Below are 20,120 nucleotides of genomic sequence, written 5' to 3'. Positions count from 1 at the left end.
TGTTCAACAACCTCAGGAAACTTACGCAGCCGAAGCTCAGTGCCTGGTGGGGCACACCGTTGAATAGCGTGGGCTCTAAATGTGACATTTAGGTACCTCCATTGGGATCAGCGAGGGGGAGGTGAAGGGGACCAGACAGGCTGTCAGAGAACCAAACCACCTAATTAACCCTTCCCATGCTTCCTTTTTCCTTCCCACGAGGTGCCAAGTTCTGTTTGAAACATCAAATGCACTTTAAAGGCTAAGCAGGGGGAATTCCCTGGCGGTCCAGTGGTTAGGACTCTGCACTTTCACCAGCAAGGGCCCAGGTTCAATCCCTGGTTAGGGAACTAAGATCTTGCAAGGCTTGCAGCACGGCCAAAAAAAAAAAAGCCCTGCATCTGTGACCGGTTTGTGTTCGCCTCCTCTGGCCTCCTTTTGGCCCACAGCTCTGGAGGACCTGGAGGAAGGAGGAGGGCGCTGGGACCCATTCATCAGCTGCAGCTCATGAAACTGCACCTCTTCTAAGCCTCGCACCCCGTGAACCTGCAGCGGGTAAGGAGGGCTCAGGCAGTGCTGAGGAGGGGGCCAGGCCCGCGGGAGCCCCAGCAGCCCAGTGCACGAGGAAAGGAGTTGCACTGGGTGGGCTGCGGAGGTCTTAGACCTAAGACTGGTCCCCAGGAGGGAGCTGCTCCCCTGCTCCCAGGGGGCAGAAGAGTCTGAGTCCGACCTCATGAGGGCACCGCGTCCTCCTCTCACCTGCAGCGTGCCTGCCATCACTCAGGGAGGCTGTTTCTGTAGCTTCTCTAGGACACAGCCACAGCTTCCACCTCTTCCCCAAAACCTCCCCTGCCCAGCACCTTAATACAGGCCTGACAGCACGGCAGGAACCTGCAGGTATACCCTCCTCCAGGCCTCCCGGCCCTGCCTAGACTGGCAAACGGCTGGAATCCAGAAGCTGGAGTCGAGGATGGAGGTTTTTTTTTTTTTGTCTGCGTCGGCTCTTCGTTGCGGCAAGCGGGATCTTTTTGTTGCGGCGCTCGGGCTTCTCTCTAGTGGCGTGCGGGCTCCAGGGTGCGTAGGCTCTATGGTCTGCGGCACGCGGGCTCTAGTTGATGTGTGTGGGCTCTGTAGTTGCAGCGCACGGGCTCTCTAGTTGTGGCACGCAGGCTCAGTAGTTGCGGCACGCAGGCTTAGTTGCCCCGCGGCATGTGGGATCTTAGTTCCCTGACCAGGAATCGAACCCACGTCCCCTGTATTGGAAGGTGGATTCTTTACGAATGGACCACCAGGGACGTCCCCACTGAGGACAGAATTTATCACAGTTCCGATTTTTAAACTAAAGGGCCTACGATGGAGAAAAGGGGGCAAGAGACCCCCTCAGAGTACGTGGTTTCCTCTAACCATTTCCTGTGCCACGTGCCGCTCTTTCCACAGGAGGGAGGCCCTGAAGTTCCACGTCACTGAGAAAAGGTGGAAGGTGGCTGGCAGGGTGTATCCGCTCACCGCTGTCCTCACACCGGGAGACTTTACGTGTGCGGGGCTCCTCAGGAGTTGCCTCCCCTCCAGCATGCCCTACAACCTAAGATCAGGAGTGTGGAGCTTCCAGAAAAGACAGAAGGAAGCCCAAGAGTTGAGGGTGGTGGGTGAAGCCACCCGAGAGGAGAGGAGCCCGTGGGACCAAGAGACCCCCTCCTGGTCTACAGAGCCTTCTCGTAACACCCCGTCAGGAAACCACCTGTACGCCCAGGTACCATCACAGGCTGCCTCACAGCCCCTTCGAGGGATCAAGGGTCAGCACTCACTTTGCTGCCAGGTCGGAGATCATCCGGTCAAAGTCATGTCTGTGCTGCCATCCGTGACGGCCCTCAGTCTGGCCAGGGATCGAAGCCCTGAACTAAAACTCTCTCTGAGTCAGTCTACAAGTGCATGCTCCCATCATACAACCCTGCCCCTCACCAACTCTGACACGCGCTCCCTGGAAGGCGCTATGTCTTCCTGTGTCTAGCTTATTTCACCGAGCAAACACTGCATGATCTACTTGATATGTGGAATCTAAACAAGTAAAACTTCCCTGGTGGCGCAGTGGTTACGAATCCGCCTACCAATGCAGGGGACGTGGGTTCAAGCCCCGGTCTTAGAGGATCCCACATGCCGCGCAGCAACTAAGCCCGCGTGCCACAACTGCTGAAGCCCGTGTGCCCAGAGCCTGTGCTCTGCAACAAGAGAGGCCACTGCAGTCAGAGGCCCGCGCACCGCAATGAAGAGTGGCCCCCACTCGCTGCAACTAAAGAAAGCTGGCGCACAGCAACGAAGACCCAACGCAGCCAAAAATAAATGGATAAATAAATTAATAAAAACAAACTCTGTGGAGCTAAAACATAATTTAAATAAATAAATAAAATTAAAAAGTCAAACTCATAGGAGCAGGGTAGCCAGGCCCAGGGAGTGGGGGAAATGGGGAGATGTTGGTCAAAGGGCACAAACTCAGTTATAGGATGAGTAAGTCCTAGAGACCTAATGTACAGCATGGTGACCACAGTTAGCAATAATGTATGATGTACCTGAAATCTGCTAAGAGAGTGGATCTCAAATGTTCTCATCATACACACACAATGGTAATTATGTGAGGTTGATAGGGATAGAGAAGGATAATTAAATGGTTAGTTTAGAAATCCCACTAGGGGATTAAAGATAGAAAGGGAATTTTAAGAGTCTGGGAGACTCTTGCAAGCTAATGACACTCAAGAAAAGGATCCAGTAATCTAGCAACAATCTACTCTACCTTGAAGGAACACCAGGCACACTCAAGCCACAAACCCTGACAGCTAAGACACAAGACAATAGGGAACTCCCTGGCGGTCCAGTGGTTAGGGCTCTGCACTTTCACTGCTCAGGGCCCGGGTTCAATCCCTGGTCGGGGAGCTAAGATCCCACAAGCCATGTGGTGTGTGGCCAAAAAAACAACAAAAAACCCACAAGACTATAGATATGGGGTCTATGTCTTGTTACATGAAATCGGGGAGTTAATGGTCCTCGAAAAGTATCATTTCTGCATGTAGCCAAGACAGGACTTTGTATAGGTGAAAGGGTGAAGAAACTAGGAAGAAGAAAGGGGACATTATACCGAAACCTGAGATAAATTACCATATTTTAGTATATGTCACCACCCCAATATACATAGGATTTAAATAGCACCATGACGGTCTCAGACCATATAGGGTTAAAGGAGGAACTAATGATGTAAGCCTTGATGTCTACCCAAGAATGAGGAAAAAGGTGGTCTTCTCCCCTCCCCATTTTCTTTGATTATAAAAATGGAGCCCTCTTTGCTCTTGGGGCTGCGCCTTGCCTGCCCGCTTGTCTGTCTCACAACTGTCCAACGCTAATAAACTCACTCTTTGAATGCCACTTTACCTCACGCTGAATTCTTTCTGCATCAAAGCAAAAGAACCTGGGGCTTCCCTGGTGGCGCAGTGGTTGAGAGTCCGCCTGCCGATGCAGGGGACACGGGTTCGTGCCCAGGTCCGGGAGGATCCCACATGATGCGGAGCGGCTGAGCCCGTGAGCCATGGCCGCTGAGCCTGCGCGTCCAGAGCCTGTGCTCCGCAACGGGAGAGGCCACAGCAGTGAGAGGCCCGCGTACCGCAAAAAAACCCCAAAAAACAAAAGAACCTGAGCTTCGGTAAGTCCTGACACCAGGTGAGCAGTTTTAATGAAAAGACAGTGGGCTCGAGTCCCCTCCTAAGTAAGGGGTCATGGGTTCAAGTCCCAATCTGAGTTCTGGCTGGGTTCAAGTTCCATCCGAGAATGAGTGTGGTTTTAAGGTGATGGATACGTTCATCAGCTTAATTGTGGTAATCATTTCACAATCTATACTGTATCGAAGCACCACATTGCCCACCATAGAAATATAATTTTCATTTGTCATACATACCTCATTAAAGCTGGGGGGAGACGGGAACAAAAAAACAAAACCCTGATGTGCCCTGACCCCTTCCCTCTTTCCCTGGCCAGTCCCCTTCCAGACAACCTGCCCCCATCCCACTCCTTTCACCACACCTTTCTCCCTTCCTGCTGAAATGTGCAAATGTCACATAAAATCAAACAGCTGATTCTTCGTCTCCCTCTCAATCTCCCCCAATTCTCAGTGCTGTTCTCAGCTAAGCATCAGAAAGAAAGCAATCATTAACCCTGCTCAGAGGGGCCTGCATTTTTGAATAGGTACTTTTTAACCTAAATGAATCTTTTTAAAAATTAAATGTATCTACTTATTTATTTTTGGCTGCATTGGGTCCTCGCTGCGCGTGGGCTTTCTCCAATTGCGGCAAGCAGGGGCTACTCTTCGTTGCGGTGGCTTCTCTTGTTGTGGAGCACAGGCTCTAGGTGCGCAGGCTTCAGTAGTTGCATCACACGGGCTCAGTAGTTGTGGTGCACCAGCTTAGCTGCTCCGCGGCATGTGGGATCTTCCCGGACCAGGGCTTGAACCCGCGTCCCCTGCATTGGCAGGTGGATTCTTAACCACTGTGCCACCAGGGAAGCCCAACCTAAATGAATCTTTAATTCAAGGGGGAGTTGTTTTTGTATGTCTGTTTTTGAGTGTTTCCGCTTCTAGGACACTCCTCAGAGGGCAGCAATACTAGGACCTCCATTCTAGATGAACTGGCCTAAAGGAGGGGCTTCCTTTCTGCCTCTCTGGCTTCTCACCGAAACCTCAAACACTATTATGGGTAGACTTACCTCGGGAAGCTCACTAAAATCAGAATCCAGGGCCCCATTCACCATCTCACTCAGTGTATAAGCAGAGTCCTTGTAATTGCCTGTAAGGCCTCAGCCATGCAGCTTCCTGCTGCTGCCCTATCTCCCTCATCACTTGCCACGTGGCTCCCTCTACTCCAGCTACACTGGCCTGTCCTCGTGTTCCCTGAATGTATCCTGCATGTTCCCACCATTGTACTGGCTGTTCTCTCTGCCTGGGACACCTGTCCCTGCGGCTCCCTCCCTCACCCTCTTAGGCCTTTGCTCAATGGTACCCTCTCACGGAGGTCTTCTAAAGTTCCGCACCCAACTCCAAAGGGTGGAGTGTTCCCCACCACCAAGCAATTCTCCAGATACCAGCTGGGGGTCCTATAATTCAACTGAATTCTGATCCTACTGTTACCAAGCTCGGTTTTCCCGACACGCAGTAAGCCAAGCACTGAGATGCCCAGGTTTGCAGCAAAGAGTTTATTCACAAGGCAGCCAAGCAAGGAGATGGCAGAACAAGTCTCAGATCTGCCTCCCCAAAGGGATATTTATGGGATAAAGAAGCAGGGTGGGACTCCCCTGGTGGCGCAGTGGTTGAGAATCCGCCTGCCAATGCAGGGGACATGGGTTCAATCCCTGGTCTGGGAAGATCCCACAGGCCATGGAGCAACTAAGCCCACGTGCCACAACTACTGAACTTGTGCTCTAGAGCCTGCGAGCCACAACTACTGAGCCCATGTGCTGCAACTACTGAGGCCAGTGCGCCTAGAGCCCGTGCTCTGCAACAAGAGAAGCCACCGCAATGAGAAGCCCGTGCACCGCAACTATGAGTAGCCCCCGCTCACCAAAACTAGAGAAAGCCCACGCGCAGCAACAAAGACCCAACATAGCCAAAAATAAATAAAATAAAATAATTTTTTTAAAAAGGGGGTTCCCTGGTGGTCCAGTGGTTGGGACTCCTGCCATGGCCTGGGTTTGATCCCTGGTCAGGGAACTAAGATCCCAGAAGCCGCACAGCACAGCAAACAAACAAACAAGAAGTGGCAAAAGCAGGAACTAGAAGTTCCATCAGAAGGAAGTCACACACCCTGCAGCCCTCAACCCAAATTTTGAATATAAAAACTTTTCCCCCAAAACCACTGAGGAGTTCGGGGTTTTTGAGCACAAGGCACCGTTCTCCTTGCTTGGTCCTGCAATAAACCTTTCTTTGCTCCAAACTTCAATGTTTCGGTTCATTTAGCCTCACTGTGCGTTGGGCACACAAACTGTTAAAATTTTATTTATTTATTTATCTTTGGCTATGCTGGGTCTCTTGCTGCGCGTGGGCTTTCTCTAGTTGTGGCGAGCGGGGGCTACTCTTTGTTGCGGTACGCGGGCTTCTCATTTGCGGCGGCTTGTCTTGCTGAGGAGCACGGGCTCTAGGTCCATGGGCTTCAGTAGTTGTGGCTTGCAGGCTCTAGAGTGCAGGCTCAGCAGTTGTGGCACACGGGCTTAGTTGCTCCGTGGCATGTGGGATCTTCCCAGACCAGGGCTCAAACCCGTGTCCCCTGCATCGGCAGGCGGATTCTTAACCACAGCGCCACCAGGGAAGCCCCACGCAAACTTTTTTAACAAGCTGTTCCCTTACCTGCTGTTCTGTAAGACAAGCTCAAGAACTTCTGTTAGTGACCAGTTTCTGTTAACCCACTGGGGCAGAGTTTCCCTATCTACCGAGAGATAGCATCAGATTCCACAGGTTCAGGGCTCAGTCCTACAAGACTGCCTCCCCTTGCCCCCCGTACGCACACGCACTTCAGAGGGCAATCCTGAGTCCAGGTCGTCACCTGTGCTTCTGACCAACTGGCTACAGACTGGAGGTTTCAACAGTCCCCTCCTTTTGATCAATTAAGTTGCTAGAGTGGCTCGCAGAACTCAGAAAAAAACATTTTACGTGCTATATGACCAAGGATATAACTGAGGATATAACTCAGAACAGCCAGATGGAAGAGGCGCACAGGGCAAGGTATGGGGAAAGGGCTTGAATGAAGCTTCTAAGTTCTGCAACAGGCACCCTCCCGCATCTGCACGTGTTCATCAACCTGGAAGTTCTCCAAACCCCTTCCTTTTGGGTTTTTATGGAGGTTTCATTACACAGGCACGAGTAATGAAATCACTGGCCATATATAATTGATTAAACCTCTGGCCCCTTCCCTCTCCCCAGAAGTCAGGAGGGTGAGACTGAAAGCTCCAATCATCTAATCTCAGGGTTGTTTCTCCTAGCAACCAGCCCCCATCCTTAGGTGTGGCCCCAAGGTCACATCATTAGCATAACAAAAGACACCTTTGTTGCTCTCATTTCATAGGAAATACCAAGATTTCAGGAGCTCTGTGCTGAACAGTGGATGAAGACCAAATATTATGTTTATTATAATCATATCATCACACCTTCCCTGGACATTCTACCGAGAAAGTTGTCACCCTCTCAACACTTCCCAGTCCCTTCCCAGTTAGATCATCCTCTTAAATATTCATCACTCACTTAGTATATGCTTTTCTTATTTACTGTGATGACTGTCTGTTTCTCCCACTAGAATGTTCAGTTCCACTCTGGTACTGTTGAAATAAAACTTTACAGGCTCGAGATAGAGCCAATCCTGCCCTGGGTGCCAGGCCTGCAAACCGAAACTTAGGTAACTTTCATATCCCTGTAATGCTCCACTTGACCGGAAGCACAGCATGTCCAGTTGGCCAATCCCCAAATGCCAAGCCAACTCTGGGCTTATTTCCTTCTTCCTTGTCACCTCAAACAAGGTTGAATATGTGGCCCGAGCCTATCAGATATTTTCTGTTTCTCTCTTCCTTGTTCTTTATTCTTTATCCTATAAAAGCCTCCTGCCTTCCACCCCATTTTGTGGTTCTCTGGAGACTGTCTGCTTCACGAAGTGTTAAAATTTCTATCACCTGAATTGTCTTCTTTAACTTTTTATCAGTATAAATTTTTGTCTGTTTTATTCACTGCTGTCTCCCCAGCTGGTAGAACAGTTCCTGGCACATATATGGCACTTAATATTAGTGTGTGAAATAAAATTCATATTTATGACAAGAAAAAAATTTTTTTTTTTTTTAGCTGTGTTGGGTCTTCGCTGCTGTGCACGGGCTTTCTCTAGTTGCGGTGAGCGGGGGCTACTCTTCATTGTGGTGCGTGGGCTTCTCATTGCGGTGGCTTCTCTTGTCACAGAGCACAGGCTCTAGGCATGTGGGCTTCAGTAGCTGCAGCACGTGGGCTCAGTAGTTGTGGCATGCGGGCCCTAGAGCATGCGGGCTTCAGTAGTTGTGGCCTCTGGGCTCAGTAGTTGTGGCTCATGGGCTTAGTTGCTCCGCGACATGTGGGATCTTCCTGGACCAGGGATAGAAACCGGGTGCCCTGCATTGGCAGGTGGATTCTAGCCACTGCACCACCAGGGAAGCCCAAGAAAAATGTGAACATAAAAATTCTTCTCTGCCCTTTGGCCTCCCCTCTCCCCACCACACTGTGCACTGTGCATCTCCATTATGCATTGACCAAACCTCCCTCCTAAGCAGAAATACCTACTCAACCATAAACAGCAACATTCTCCTGGCATAAATAAGACAACTCCTTAAAAAATTACATTCCTTCTTGATCTTATAAAGCGTCACACGACCCACTGTGATGGTGCTCAAATCTGGAATTATGTAAACTGTCAGTAATACATCCTTTAATGTACAGCCCTCTGCCTCAAAAAACTTACATAAACTGTGTCTTGACTTCTAAAGGGTGGAACAGTTCTCAGAACTTTCTGAGATGCTCCTCCCAGGTTATTATCCTCAAATTTGGCTTGAATAAAAATTTCCAGGGACTTTCCTGGTGGCACAGTGGGTAAGACTCCATGCTCCCAATGCAGGGGGCCCAGGTTCGATACCTGGTCAGGGAACTAGATCCCTCCTGCACACCACAACTAAGAGTTCACATGCCACAACTAAGGAGCCCGTCTGCCGCAACTAAGACCTGGCACAACCTAAATAAATATTTTTCAAGAATAAAATAAAAAATTCCAATTGTCTCTTAGATCAACTGATCAGTTTTCCGTCAACAGTGAATAACTGGATCTCATGTTACTGTCAACAAAAAATTAATCAGTGGTCAATCTAAGACATGGAAAATGTTACTCAAGCCAACCTGAGGGTTATAACCCAGGAGACAGTCTTTCAGGAAGTTCTGAGGACTGTTCTGCTTGTTAGAGGTCAAGGCACAGTTATGTAAGTTTTTGAGACAAAGGCTTATACATCAAAGTAACATACTGACAGTTAACACAGCCCAACAAGGAGAGTAGTGGGTCATCGCGATTGCTTACAGGATTGAGAAAGGAATGTTATCTCCGAGGAGTTACTTTGCTGGTGCCAGGAGGATTGGCTTTTTTTTTCTCTTTGTCAAGTAGGCATTTCTGTATCTTCTTAGGGGATCTAGTTGATGTATAATGCAGATGCCCAATGCACAATGAAAGGGAGGGGGTAGCGGCTCAAATGGGCAGAGAGAGAATTTTGTTTTCCTTTTTCTATTTTGAGAATTTTATGTTTAAATATTTTCTTGTACTGCCTTAAAAACAATTTTATTTCATCATTATCCTCACGCAATCCTATGAGCACGCTGTTTCATTCATTCCACTATTACTCGGCCAGGCCCCATGCTGTGGGGTAGCCAGCAGTGACCATGATACAGATACAAAGCCCCTTCTCTCATGGGCTTCACAGGGCTTTGAAGTAGGCAGAAAATAAGCCAACAAATATATACAATAATAATTGTAAAAAGTAATAAACAGAACCAAAATTAAAAGAGTCAGGAGGTCAGAAGGGGGCGCACTCACACCCTAACACATAATTGAACCCAACAGGAAGAGATTCCTCTTCTTCCCTAGCAAGAGCTCAGCCAATGAGACTGTCAGGACTTAGCCAATAAAAAGCCGCTAAACTTCAAACTCCCAATCCCTCCAATGGACTCTGTTTACTCCAGTCCTCCCAATTTCCTTTTCTCCTCTTTAGAAGAGCTCTCCTCTCCTTGCTGTGCTGGGACTTGCACCTGGCTTGCTATGGTTGCAGACCTGTTAACTGTATTGCTTTACTGAGCTCGAATAAACCCACTTTTGCTGGAGAAATAACTGGCAGCCTATTTGTTTTAGGTCAACATAACAAACTCTGATAAGGCTAGAAAGAAAATACAAAGTGCTCCATACCAGGTGCTTTGCATGTCATCTATGTTTCTACTCACAAGGAAATCCTGAAACATCTGTTACAAGGAAACTGAAACACAGAGAGAAGTACTCTGTCCGAGATCTCAGGTTCAAACCCAGATCTGCTTCACTCCAAACCCTAGGGTCACTTGGGTCCCCCTTACCTTTGATTCCTAAAGAGGAAGTTAGTTACACTCTTGAGCCACAGGCCAAAAGGCAACTAGAAGTTTGGAGGCATGAGTGTCAGACGTTTGAAACCCTTCCCTGGAGGAAGCATATTACCTGGACTTTGGGATAAGACTCAGGGGGAGGCATGGGACAGGTTAAGATTTCACTCTCCCAGGAAGGGAAAACCTGAGAATTTAGTCTACATTTGAAGCCAAAGAGAAGAGATGCTGACGCTGTTCCCTTCCTCTCTTCCAGGCTCCATGCTAAAATGCTCACATATACTATTATCTTGTGAAGAATTTCACTGTTATCATCCCCATTTTACAGACGAGCACACTTGCAACCAAGGAGGACCCTTTGGGGCCCTTCCAGAACACACCTCCTCCCCATGTCCTCTGCCTACCTTCTGTCTGTAGAAAAACTTTAGCCTCCTGGGCCTTCCCCGAGTTCCAAAGAGGAAATTTAATCAGAGAAGTGAGAAAATGCAGAAAGGAAAACCGTCAAACAAGACAAAATAATAATAGTTTAGCCATTAAACAAAGTCAAGGCCCTTTAGTTCCTCCTCAGGGGCTACAGATAATATTCTGAGCCGTGTCGTTTGAGCTGTTTTGCACATACTGAAACCCACACCAGATGGAGGCACGTAGACGCCAGACTGGTTGGAACCAGAAAGTTGATGATACTAACTCCCACCAACCAATGAGAAGAATGTCTAGAGCTGATCACACACCTCACAAACCCGCTCCCTCACCCTCTTTTTTTTTTTTTTTTTTTTTTTTTTTTTGCGGTACGCGGGCCTCTCACTGTTGTGGCCTCTCCCGTTGCGGAGCACAGGCTCGGGACGCGCAGGCCCAGCGGCCATGGCTCACGGGCCCAGCCGCTCTGCAGCATGTGCGATCCTCCCGGACCGGGGCACGAACCCGTGTCTCCTGCATCGGCAGGCGGACTCTCAACCACTGCGCCACCAGGGAAGCCCCCTCACCGTGTCTTTAAAAACCTTTCCCTGGGAACTCCCTGGCAGTCCAGTTGTTAGGACCTGGAGCTTTCAGTGCCCTGGGCCCGGGTTCAATCCCTGGTCAGGGAACTAAGATCCCTCAAGCTGTGTGTCGTGGCCAAAACAAACAAATAAAAAAAAAATAAAAGAATGACAGAGCCGTTGCAGGTATGACAAAAACTGGCTAGAACCGATTAGGCCCAAGATGGAGGAAGATTCAACTCCCAGGAGACCTTGAACCTCATTATACACTAACATATGCAAATGACATGCCCACAGGTGCCAGGACAGTTCTGAGGCTGACCACAGGAGGCCAAAAAGTGGGCAGGGACCCAATTCCTGGAAATCCCCGCCCCTTCCCCTAAGTAGTTAGAATACTCCTCCCACTTGCCTAAGAAATTACCCAGCCCATAAAAACTAACCACCCCATATTTCCGGGCCACTCTCCCCTTTTGAGATGGATTGCATTCTGCTTACAGAGTGTATCTCTCTAAATAAATCCACTTCTTTCCTATCACTTTGTGTCTCACTGAATTCTTTCAGTAACCAGACAGAAAAAACCTGAGCTTCTGTAAGTCCTGATACCAGGTGTGCGAGCTCAATGAAAAGACACTGAGTTCGAGTCCCAGCCCATGGGTTCCAGTCCCATCTGAGCTGTGCTATTTCAGTTCGGTAACATACTGAGACTCCAAGCAATTGTCACGTGCTCACAAGTGGCTCTTGTTCCTCTAAGCCACTATGATTAACTACATTTTTTTTTTTTTTTTTTTTGATTAACTACATTTTATGTTCATTTTGGCTCACCCTGGGTCTGGAAAAAGCTCTGCACACAAGACAGCAGGACTGACGCTCAGTTCTCTGACCAAGGGATACTCACACGGAGCCTCATACCTGAAGACAGACGAGGAGGCGGAAACGTTGTCATATGATGAAGAATTACAGAGAACTAACTTCCCCAATGTGGCAGGGAGCCAAGACTAAAACTCACGTCCGCCTTGGCTTCATAATTTATGCCAAGGGGTAGGGGACACGGTCTGGGTAACCCAGGCTGAGTAGACGAGAGGTCCAGGCCTCCTTCTCCTGCTCCCGGGGTGACCCCCTTCCCGCCCGCTCCGCCTCGCGTACAACCAGCGTCCCCAGAGGCTAGTGAGCGCACGCGCAGAGCAGAAGATGCAGAGGGGCATCAGGTATCAGGTTCCGTGTCCGGGCACCCAGCAGCCCGCAGCCACGGCGCCCAACCAAGCCGCGAACGGCAGCGTGTTGAGCGGTCGCAGCAGCGGCAGCCGCTGGCCACAAGCTCCAGTAAGGCGGCTAAAGGCGCGTGCGGCTGCGGCCAAGTACAGGAGCGGCGCACACCGGCGCCGCACTCGCGTTAGAGCGGAGGTACCGCGATTCTTCCCAGTACTTCCGGTGAATTCCCGGTGCCGCCAGGGCCAGCCGGAAATTGAAGGGCACAAAGTAACGAGCCGGCTGGGGCCGGAAAGTGGCTACGCAAGGCTCCACCATTAGAGGTCGGGGCCGGAAGGAGAAGTAGGGCGCCGCCATGACGGGTTGGGCCTAAAGGGAACTGGGCTGTCTGTCTGCTCTGCGACCGGGAAAATACGAGGCAAGGAGGGCTGGGCTGGGCGCCGCCATGACAACCTGATACCGGAAAAGGCGGGGCTATCCTCCCTCATTGATCCTCCTCCGGCATCGGCCTCGGGATGTGAGTAGCGGGAGCCCCTACCCCGTAACTGCCCCCGTATTCTTTCTCTTCCCCAGTGATCTGGACTTAGGCCAGGACTCCGGGAAGAAGGATTGGCCACTCTGTTCCCTGGAGATCCCGAGCCTTAGGATTCAGCGCTGTCCTTCACGAGCCTCAGTTCTGCGCGTGTTCAGGCCCCGCCCTTTGAGCGTTTAGGCTCTACCTCTCTTTCGGGTGATAACGGAGGACTTTCAGGTCCAGTCTTTCAACACCCCAAGCCTTGCCCCCCAAAACACCGGGTCTCGTCCCTCACCCTGCAACCCTACGACTCCAGACTTCTCCCAGGACCTCTAGGACTCTTAGAGCCGTCCTTTTAGAGCTCCAGGTTCCTCCCCCTGGATCATCTGACTTTACTTTTTGGAACTTCCGGGTCTGTCGAGTATCTCAGATCTCACCTATAGGGCCCACAGACTTGTTCTTAGACACCACTGATCTCACGCTGGAGTTCCAGACCTTGTTCCCAAGAACTTGAAGAGCCTATTTGTAGGACCCTCCAGATTTACCCTAGAGCCCCAGCCTCACCCAGGGCTTCCAGATCATGCCCCTAGGACCCTGAGACCCACCCCAGGACCCCCAAACCTGCCCCAGGGCCTCAAGTCTCCCTTTCAGTACCCCTGTCTTCAGGTCTCATCTCTAAGACCCTTTGGTCAAGAGAGCGACCCTTCCCCAGGACCCAAGACCTCAACCCTTGGACCTCTAACCCTCACTTTTAGGGCCTTCGAGCTCATTTAGGGCTCCCAGGTTCTCTCGGAAAACTCTAGGTGTTACTTCTAAGGCCCTAAGCCTTCTCTTCATGATTCCCAAGCCTAAACTGGGGGATGCCCAGACTCCCAGACCCTTCTTCCAGAACCTCCACAGACTGCCTTGGAATAATCAGACCTTTTTTTCAGGACCTCCACTATCTCCCCAGAAGCTTCCAGCCTGCTCCACAGCCCCCAAGGCTCATGCCTTACCTCTCTACCTCCCTGGCCCTATCCCAGGACCCTTCAGACTCTGAGATTTGCCCAAGACCCCATGGGGTGCCACTCCAGACTCAGATCAGAATTCCCTTTCTTGCCTACTGCCTGGAATTATCCTCAGACTGTCACGTCCCACAGGCAGGCGGCCCTGGAGATCACTGCTCGCTACTGTGGCCGGGAGCTGGAGCAGTATGGCCAGTGTGTGGCAGCCAAGCCTGAGTCATGGCAACGAGACTGTCACCACCTTAAGATGAGCATTGCTCAGTGCACGTCTGCCCAGTGAGTGTGGGCAAGTACGGGGCAGGTGGAGGGGGGGTAGGCAGTGGGGTGGAAATCTCCCCAGGCCTGAAATGCCCTGCTCCTGCAGCCCAGTCATCCGGCAGATCCGCCAGGCCTGTGCGGAGCCTTTTGAGGCCTTTGAGGAATGTCTTAGAAAGAACGAGGCAGCCGTGGGCAACTGTGCGGAACACGTGCGCCGCTTCCTGCGGTGTGCTGAGCAGGTGCAGCCGACACACACCGCCTCTGCCGCAGAGGTAAGACAGCAGCCCAGCACTTCAGCCCACCCTTTCATCTTCGTAGCTGCTGAGTAAAGACCTTGGAGTCAGCCTCAGCCCCACACAGACCTTTACCATGCATCCCGCTTCCAGAACATCAGCACGTGTTCCCCTCTTACCCATTCCACAGTCCCTGCTTTAGTCCAGCCGTCTCCTCCCCCCACTCCACAGCCAAGGTACTTGCCCCAGCCTTCTCCCTGGTCTCCCTGAATCCCCTCTTACCTTGCCTCCACGCGGTGGCCAGAGAGAACATTTAGGAACTGAAAACTAGTCACATTACATCTTTGCTTAAAGCTCTTTGGTGACTCCTCATCCACACTGAGAACAAAATCCCAGGTTCCTGCTGCTTCTCTGTGTTCTTCCCCAGGCTGACCTGATCCACCTCCTCCCTTACCCGCTCTCCCTTTCTCGTCCTCATTGCCTCTCAGCTGTATGGGCAGTGGGGGTAAGGATGGGGCAAAAAAGTCTTACCTGTTTTTAATGTATACAGTACCTAAACAGATATACACTATATCTGTGGTATTAAAGTGTCATGGATGGGTGCAATTTTTAAAAAATGTCTAAAAAGACTCCTTGGGGGGCAATAATTTTTTTAAAAAAAAGGTTGAGAAATGCTGGTTTAGATGTTTACTGTCTCACCCACTGGCCTGCAAGCTCCGAAGGCAAAAGTCACATCTTTCACCAGATCCCTCTCAACCCCCTCCCATTTGCCCCTCTCTCGGTTCCTGAGGCCCCATCTTCTCTGTTCACACCCAGAAGAGAAGCCTTCTCTTGGACCTCCATGCTGTCTGTCTTACCTCATTCAGTCCGTTCTCTGTGAAGGTCCCAGAGTGATCCCAGAGGAACTCTGACTGTGTACTGCTTCATGGCTCTCATTGACCAGGCCAGGTCTACACCCCGGCACAGCCTCTGGGGCCCTGCAGGACATGGCCTCTGGCCCTGCCTCTACCCGACATCCACCTCAAGCTCTGTGTTTCCTGCCCCAGTGAACATGCAGCTACTTGAATGCTGGTCTCTCCTGCTGCCAGGCTTTTATCTCACTTTTCCTCTGCCTGGACTGCCCTTCCCATTCCATCTGGCTAATTCGTATCCCAGCTTCGATGTCACCTCCCCCAGAAAATCCCGTCATGGGCCGTCTCCATCCTCCCAAAATCCCTGAGTTCCCTCCACTATGGCTTATACTTTACTGCCTTGTGGCTGCTTCCCTCCCATCGCCTGTTTCAGAGGAGTTCTTGCCTAAAGACTGGGGAAATGCCCTTCTACCAAGCCCTGTAGACATTGGGTTTTGTTTTTTTTTTAATAAGGCACAGGTAAGTGAAAGTTTCAGGTTCCAAGAGCAGACACCAGTGAGACGGACTTTTATTTCTTTTCAGAAAATATTCGGTAATGATTGCATACTGTTCACGCTAGTTTATTAATTATATTTTGGTGGTACTTCTTTCAAGTTTTTTGAGCATCTGAGCAGAGACCCCACCTTCCTATCTTAGGGCCAGTTGCTCCCTCCCTCCCGGAACGAGCAACCAGGGCTCTCCCTGGTCTCCCTGGGGTCAGCCCTGCCCTGCCCCCTGCTACCCTCTGTCTCCCCGCTGGTAGCCAGGGGAGCTTTTAAAAATGGAAAGGGGGTCACATCTGTCCCCTTTAAAGCCTGTGGTTTTCCAGCGCACTCAGAGTCATTAACCCCGCACCCAGGTCCTCCTGACTGCCCTCCCCTTCCCGGTAATGGCACCCCAGCTGCAGCTTTCCCTCTCCAATTGGGGGCAGTGAAATTCAGGCCTCCTCTCTTCTCTGGTCTCCAAAATAGCAAACACACAGGCTCATCTCGTAAAACACGGTATAAAGACATGTCACGTTGGCGCGGCTGACGGCGTGCAGTGCCGCTTGTACCTCCCGCTCCACACACCTCTGCCCTTCACCCCGATGCAGTTTCCTTCATAGGATTTACCCGCTGACACGTTTTTGTTCATTTGTGTCTGTCCCTCCCTGGAGTCAGAGATGTGTGTCTGCTGCATCCACTGCTGGGTCCCTAGTACCTGTCACAGGGCTGGGCACACAGCAGGTGCTGTGTAACCCCAGCAGAACGCTGCCTTCCCTGCTCCCAGTGACGGCTCGCTGCACCCGAGGTCATCACCTGACACCCTCTCCCTCCAGGCTGTGAGCTCGGCAAGGGCAGCCTCTGCCGTGTCTACCTGATCTCGCCAGCAGTGGTCCCAGGGCCAGGCACACAAGAGGTGCTAGTAGATGTTGATGCGGCTTTTTTCTGCAGGCACAGCCACTTCCTGCCTCCTGAGGACCCTTCAGACCGTAGGAGAACTGGACATGAGTGACTGCGCTTGATGCCTCCACCCCTGAAGCATGGCCAGGTGGAGTCCTGAGGGCTGTGGACACGGGCCTGGCTTCCCTGGACATCAAGGCTCACAATAAATAAAGACTCTACAGGCTCTGGCTCCTGCCTTCAGCGCCTGCGGGCCCTGTTCCCCAGCTTCACCTAGTGCGCCAAGGAGGGGCCTGGGGCCTGGGGCAAGCTGCTCTGTCTGTTCACCAGGGTTAAGGCGACCCCTCTTCCCCCTCAGCTCTGCCAACATCCATTTCCTGTCTCCTGCCGCACGGATACGGAGAAGGGCTCCTTCTCACCTTAACTGTAGCATTTACAAGTCTTCGTTGAGTGTTTCCTTGAGGCTTAGGGGGCAATAAATAACACACCTCCTTCCCTCCTGAGTTCAGAACCAGTTGAGCAATAGACATGGGCATGAGGCAATGCAGGTGAAAACACTGGCTTTTGTATGGAAAACAGCTGCATTGACGGACGTGGCTTAGAGTTTGCTGCGCTGGACTTCTCCTCTGCCTTGGTTTGCATCCTTCCAGAGTCCATCCCGGAGGATTTGAGTGCAGGTAGTATCTGGGGGCATGATTCCAGGAATGCTCGTAGGGAAGTGGAGAGGTGTGACAGAGACGAAGGCAGCCAATAAAAGGTGCATCATCAAGCCGGTCACTGCTGTGGGCAGCTGAGGCTCAGTCCCACCTGGGACTTCTGGGAGGCGGCACAGAACATACCTCAGTTCCCCCATCCCAGGGGCAAGGAAGTTGGGGTGTATGTACACCAACTCCCCGTCTGACACTGAGGGATGTTTTCATGGGCATTGACTGCCCTATGCGTGGTCGAGTGCCCTCCTGCCACCAAGGGAGGGCCCTGAGCAGAGAGCAGTGGGAAGTCAAGTGAGCAGCCTTTGGCACACAGCAGAGGGTGCTGAGCGGGTCGGGTAGGCACCAGCAGAGGCTGCTGCAGCTTCTCAATGTTTCTCTGCAGGATTACAGGGTCCATGGGCACGGCTGGTTGATCGTCTTCCTGCAGGGGAGGTCCTAAGGAGCAGAGGGTAGATAGGCAAGTATGCAGAGAGAGAGCCCAGAGCCTGCACCCAGCTTCACCATTCAGATAAGTTGCTCTTCCCTGGAGCGTAATCCAGGCTTACAGAAACTGGAAGTCACTGGTCAGCGCTGACCGGACTGGCCATTTGAAATCTAAGGCTTGTGCTCTGGCTTGGAAAAATGAGCTGGGAGTCTCTCCTGGGGATTTGACACCTAAAACAAAGGAACTTGTTGGTTGGCTTAGCAGCCAGGGTGGGAGTCCTACGCAGTCAGGGTTGCAGGGGCCCTTGGATGCCATGTGGCCCAAACAGGAAAACCCAGGTTGTGGAGAGAGGGTTGTGATCAGTTCCTGTGGTCCCTGAAAGGGCTGCTTGGGTCCTGGTGGCTTTCTGTTCCCAGCTCCAGTTTCCTTGGGCTGTGGATTGAGCCCTCAGATTTCTGTGTATGTTTTCAGCCAACCTGTCTTTACTTGAGTAAGCTAGGGTGGGGTTCTCTCCATGTGACTGAAAGAAGTGATAAGAGCAGACAAAATGGAGGTGGAGACTACATTTTGGAACATCTCTAACAGGCCTCTCTTCCACTAGGCTAGACCAGCTTCCTTACATGGTGGGTCTCAGGGGTCCACGAGAGCAAAAATGGAAACAAAGTCACCACATTCACCACATTCTACTAGTTGAAGTAAGTCATGAGGCCAACCCAGATTAAAGGCCCTGGAGAATCTCCCTCTTTTTTGGCGGGGAAGGGACTCCACCTCTTGATGGCGTTTGCCTGCAAAGAATTTTTGCCCATATTTACCCATAAAAACTTCATAGTTTCTATTCTTGCGTCTGTTTGGGTAAAATGTATTTTTCTAAGAATTTTTCACATGATCTTAATTTTTAAATTGTCATCAATTTGTTCTTAATATCATCATATTATCTTAAGGTCTGTCAAACCTGTAACAAAGGCCCCTTTTTCATTTCTCTCTTTTCTTCTTTTGGCTGAGCCATGTGGCTTGTGGGATCTTAGTTCCCACCTGGGCCCTCGGCAGTGAGGGTGTGGAGTCCTAACCACTGGACCGCCAGGGAATTTCCCCCTTTTTCATTTCTGACATTGGTTATTTGTGTCCGCTTCCTTTTTTTCTTGATGAGTCTTGACAGGAGTTTATCAATATTATTAGTCTTTTCACAGAACCTGCTTTTGGCTTTGTTGGTGCTCTCTAGTTCATATATTTATTTTTAATTTAAATCTCTTCTTTATTATTACCTTCTTTCCTTGGATTTAATTTTCTGTTTTCTACCTTTTTGAATGTTTAGCTCACTGATTTTCAGCCTTTTCCCTTTTCTAATATATGCACTGTTTCCCCAAAGCATGGCTATTTTGCTTTTTTCATTGATCTCAGATTATTTAGACGTTTAAAATTGTATTTTTAAATTCCTAAACATATGGGGATTTTTCTAGTTATCTTGCCTAATTGCAATTGGGTTGAGAACATATTTTATATGATTTCAGTCTTTGGAAATCTGTCTCGACTTTCTGGCTTGGCATATGGTCAGTTGTTCATCTGCCATATGTGCTGGAATGCTTGGCTCGTGACGCATTATCGTAGCTTGGATTCCCCCAGAAACAGACTTTGAGACAAGGGCTTGGGAGATGATCCCAGAAAGCACTGGTGGAGCTGTGGGAAGTGAGGCAGGGAAGGGAAGGCAGCACATCAGAGGTGCATTTTCAAGCAAGGTATCACTGTGGGCAACAGCTTCATTCTCTGGGCAGCTCTGGGAAGCAGTGGAAATAGACTTCCCACTCTCGGGGTGAGGGCATTTGTACACCCTTCATTTGGTTGAGGGCTGCTTAAGGGGATGGGTTTTTTGTTTTCTGTGGGGTCTTTTGGTTTTTTTAGTTTGGCCTGCGGGATTTTGGTTCCCTGGCCAGGGGTCGAACCCGTGCCCCCTGCAGTGGAAGCGCAGAGTGTTAACCACCGGACCGCCAGGGGAGTCCCAAGGGGATGGATTTTAAATTCCCTGCCACTCCCCGCTTGCCACACACATCAGGCAGAGTGGGCTCTGGTGGAGAGGGATCTCTCCAGCAAAGATCAGCCGCCTCGCCTGCTTCTCCCACTAGGTTCACGTCTGTGGCCGCCACTTGTGGCCACAGCGGCCATTGCTCCCGTCTGTCATGGCTGCGTCAGCGGCAGCCAGCGTCATCCTGACCACCTTTGCTGCCTGTCACTACTGATGCCATCACCACATCCCACCATAGCCACCGTTGGTGGAGGTATTGAAATGACAAGAATGCCTTCAAAATGCTTGACTGCGTTCGCAAAGAATGACTGCATTCAACCCAGGAGGCCAGTGAGAAGTGGTGGGCGTGAAGGCGGGGGGGGGGGGGGGGGGGGGGGGGGGGGGGGGA

General features: G+C 50.8%; 1 protein-coding gene across 2 annotated transcripts; it reads left to right on the top strand.

The window, feature by feature from the left end:
* The first annotated feature begins 12,302 nt into the window (after positions 1 to 12,302).
* Positions 12,303 to 16,804, top strand: CHCHD5 (coiled-coil-helix-coiled-coil-helix domain containing 5). 2 transcript variants are annotated; one of them, XM_032652530.1, is made up of 4 exons: positions 12,303 to 12,817; positions 13,954 to 14,094; positions 14,183 to 14,348; positions 16,633 to 16,804. In XM_032652530.1, coding segments are annotated over exons 1-4 (333 nt in total). In that variant the 5' UTR covers positions 12,303 to 12,815; the 3' UTR covers positions 16,657 to 16,804. The 2 variants fall into 2 exon arrangements, with proteins under 2 accessions (XP_032508421.1, XP_032508420.1); XM_032652529.1 differs by lacking the exon at positions 12,303 to 12,817 and having other exon boundaries at positions 12,840 to 14,094.
* Positions 16,805 to 20,120: the final 3,316 nt, after the last annotated feature.

This window comes from Phocoena sinus, chromosome 13 (genome assembly GCF_008692025.1).
Source record: "Phocoena sinus isolate mPhoSin1 chromosome 13, mPhoSin1.pri, whole genome shotgun sequence".
Taxonomy (NCBI): Eukaryota; Metazoa; Chordata; class Mammalia; order Artiodactyla; family Phocoenidae; genus Phocoena; species Phocoena sinus.
The sequence above is the reverse complement of the archived record's forward strand: the minus strand, read 5'-3'. Positions and strand labels throughout refer to the sequence as shown.

Bases quoted from the DNA above. Each gene is read 5' to 3' on its own strand.
- CHCHD5 (XM_032652529.1), top strand. From the start codon at position 13,871: ATGGGGTGCCACTCCAGACTCAGATCAGAATTCCCTTTCTTGCCTACT. The intron at 14,095-14,182 runs GTGAGTGTGGGC...CTGCTCCTGCAG, and splicing joins GCTCAGTGCACGTCTGCCCA to CCCAGTCATCCGGCAGATCC. The intron at 14,349-16,632 runs GTAAGACAGCAG...TTTTTTCTGCAG, and splicing joins ACACCGCCTCTGCCGCAGAG to GCACAGCCACTTCCTGCCTC.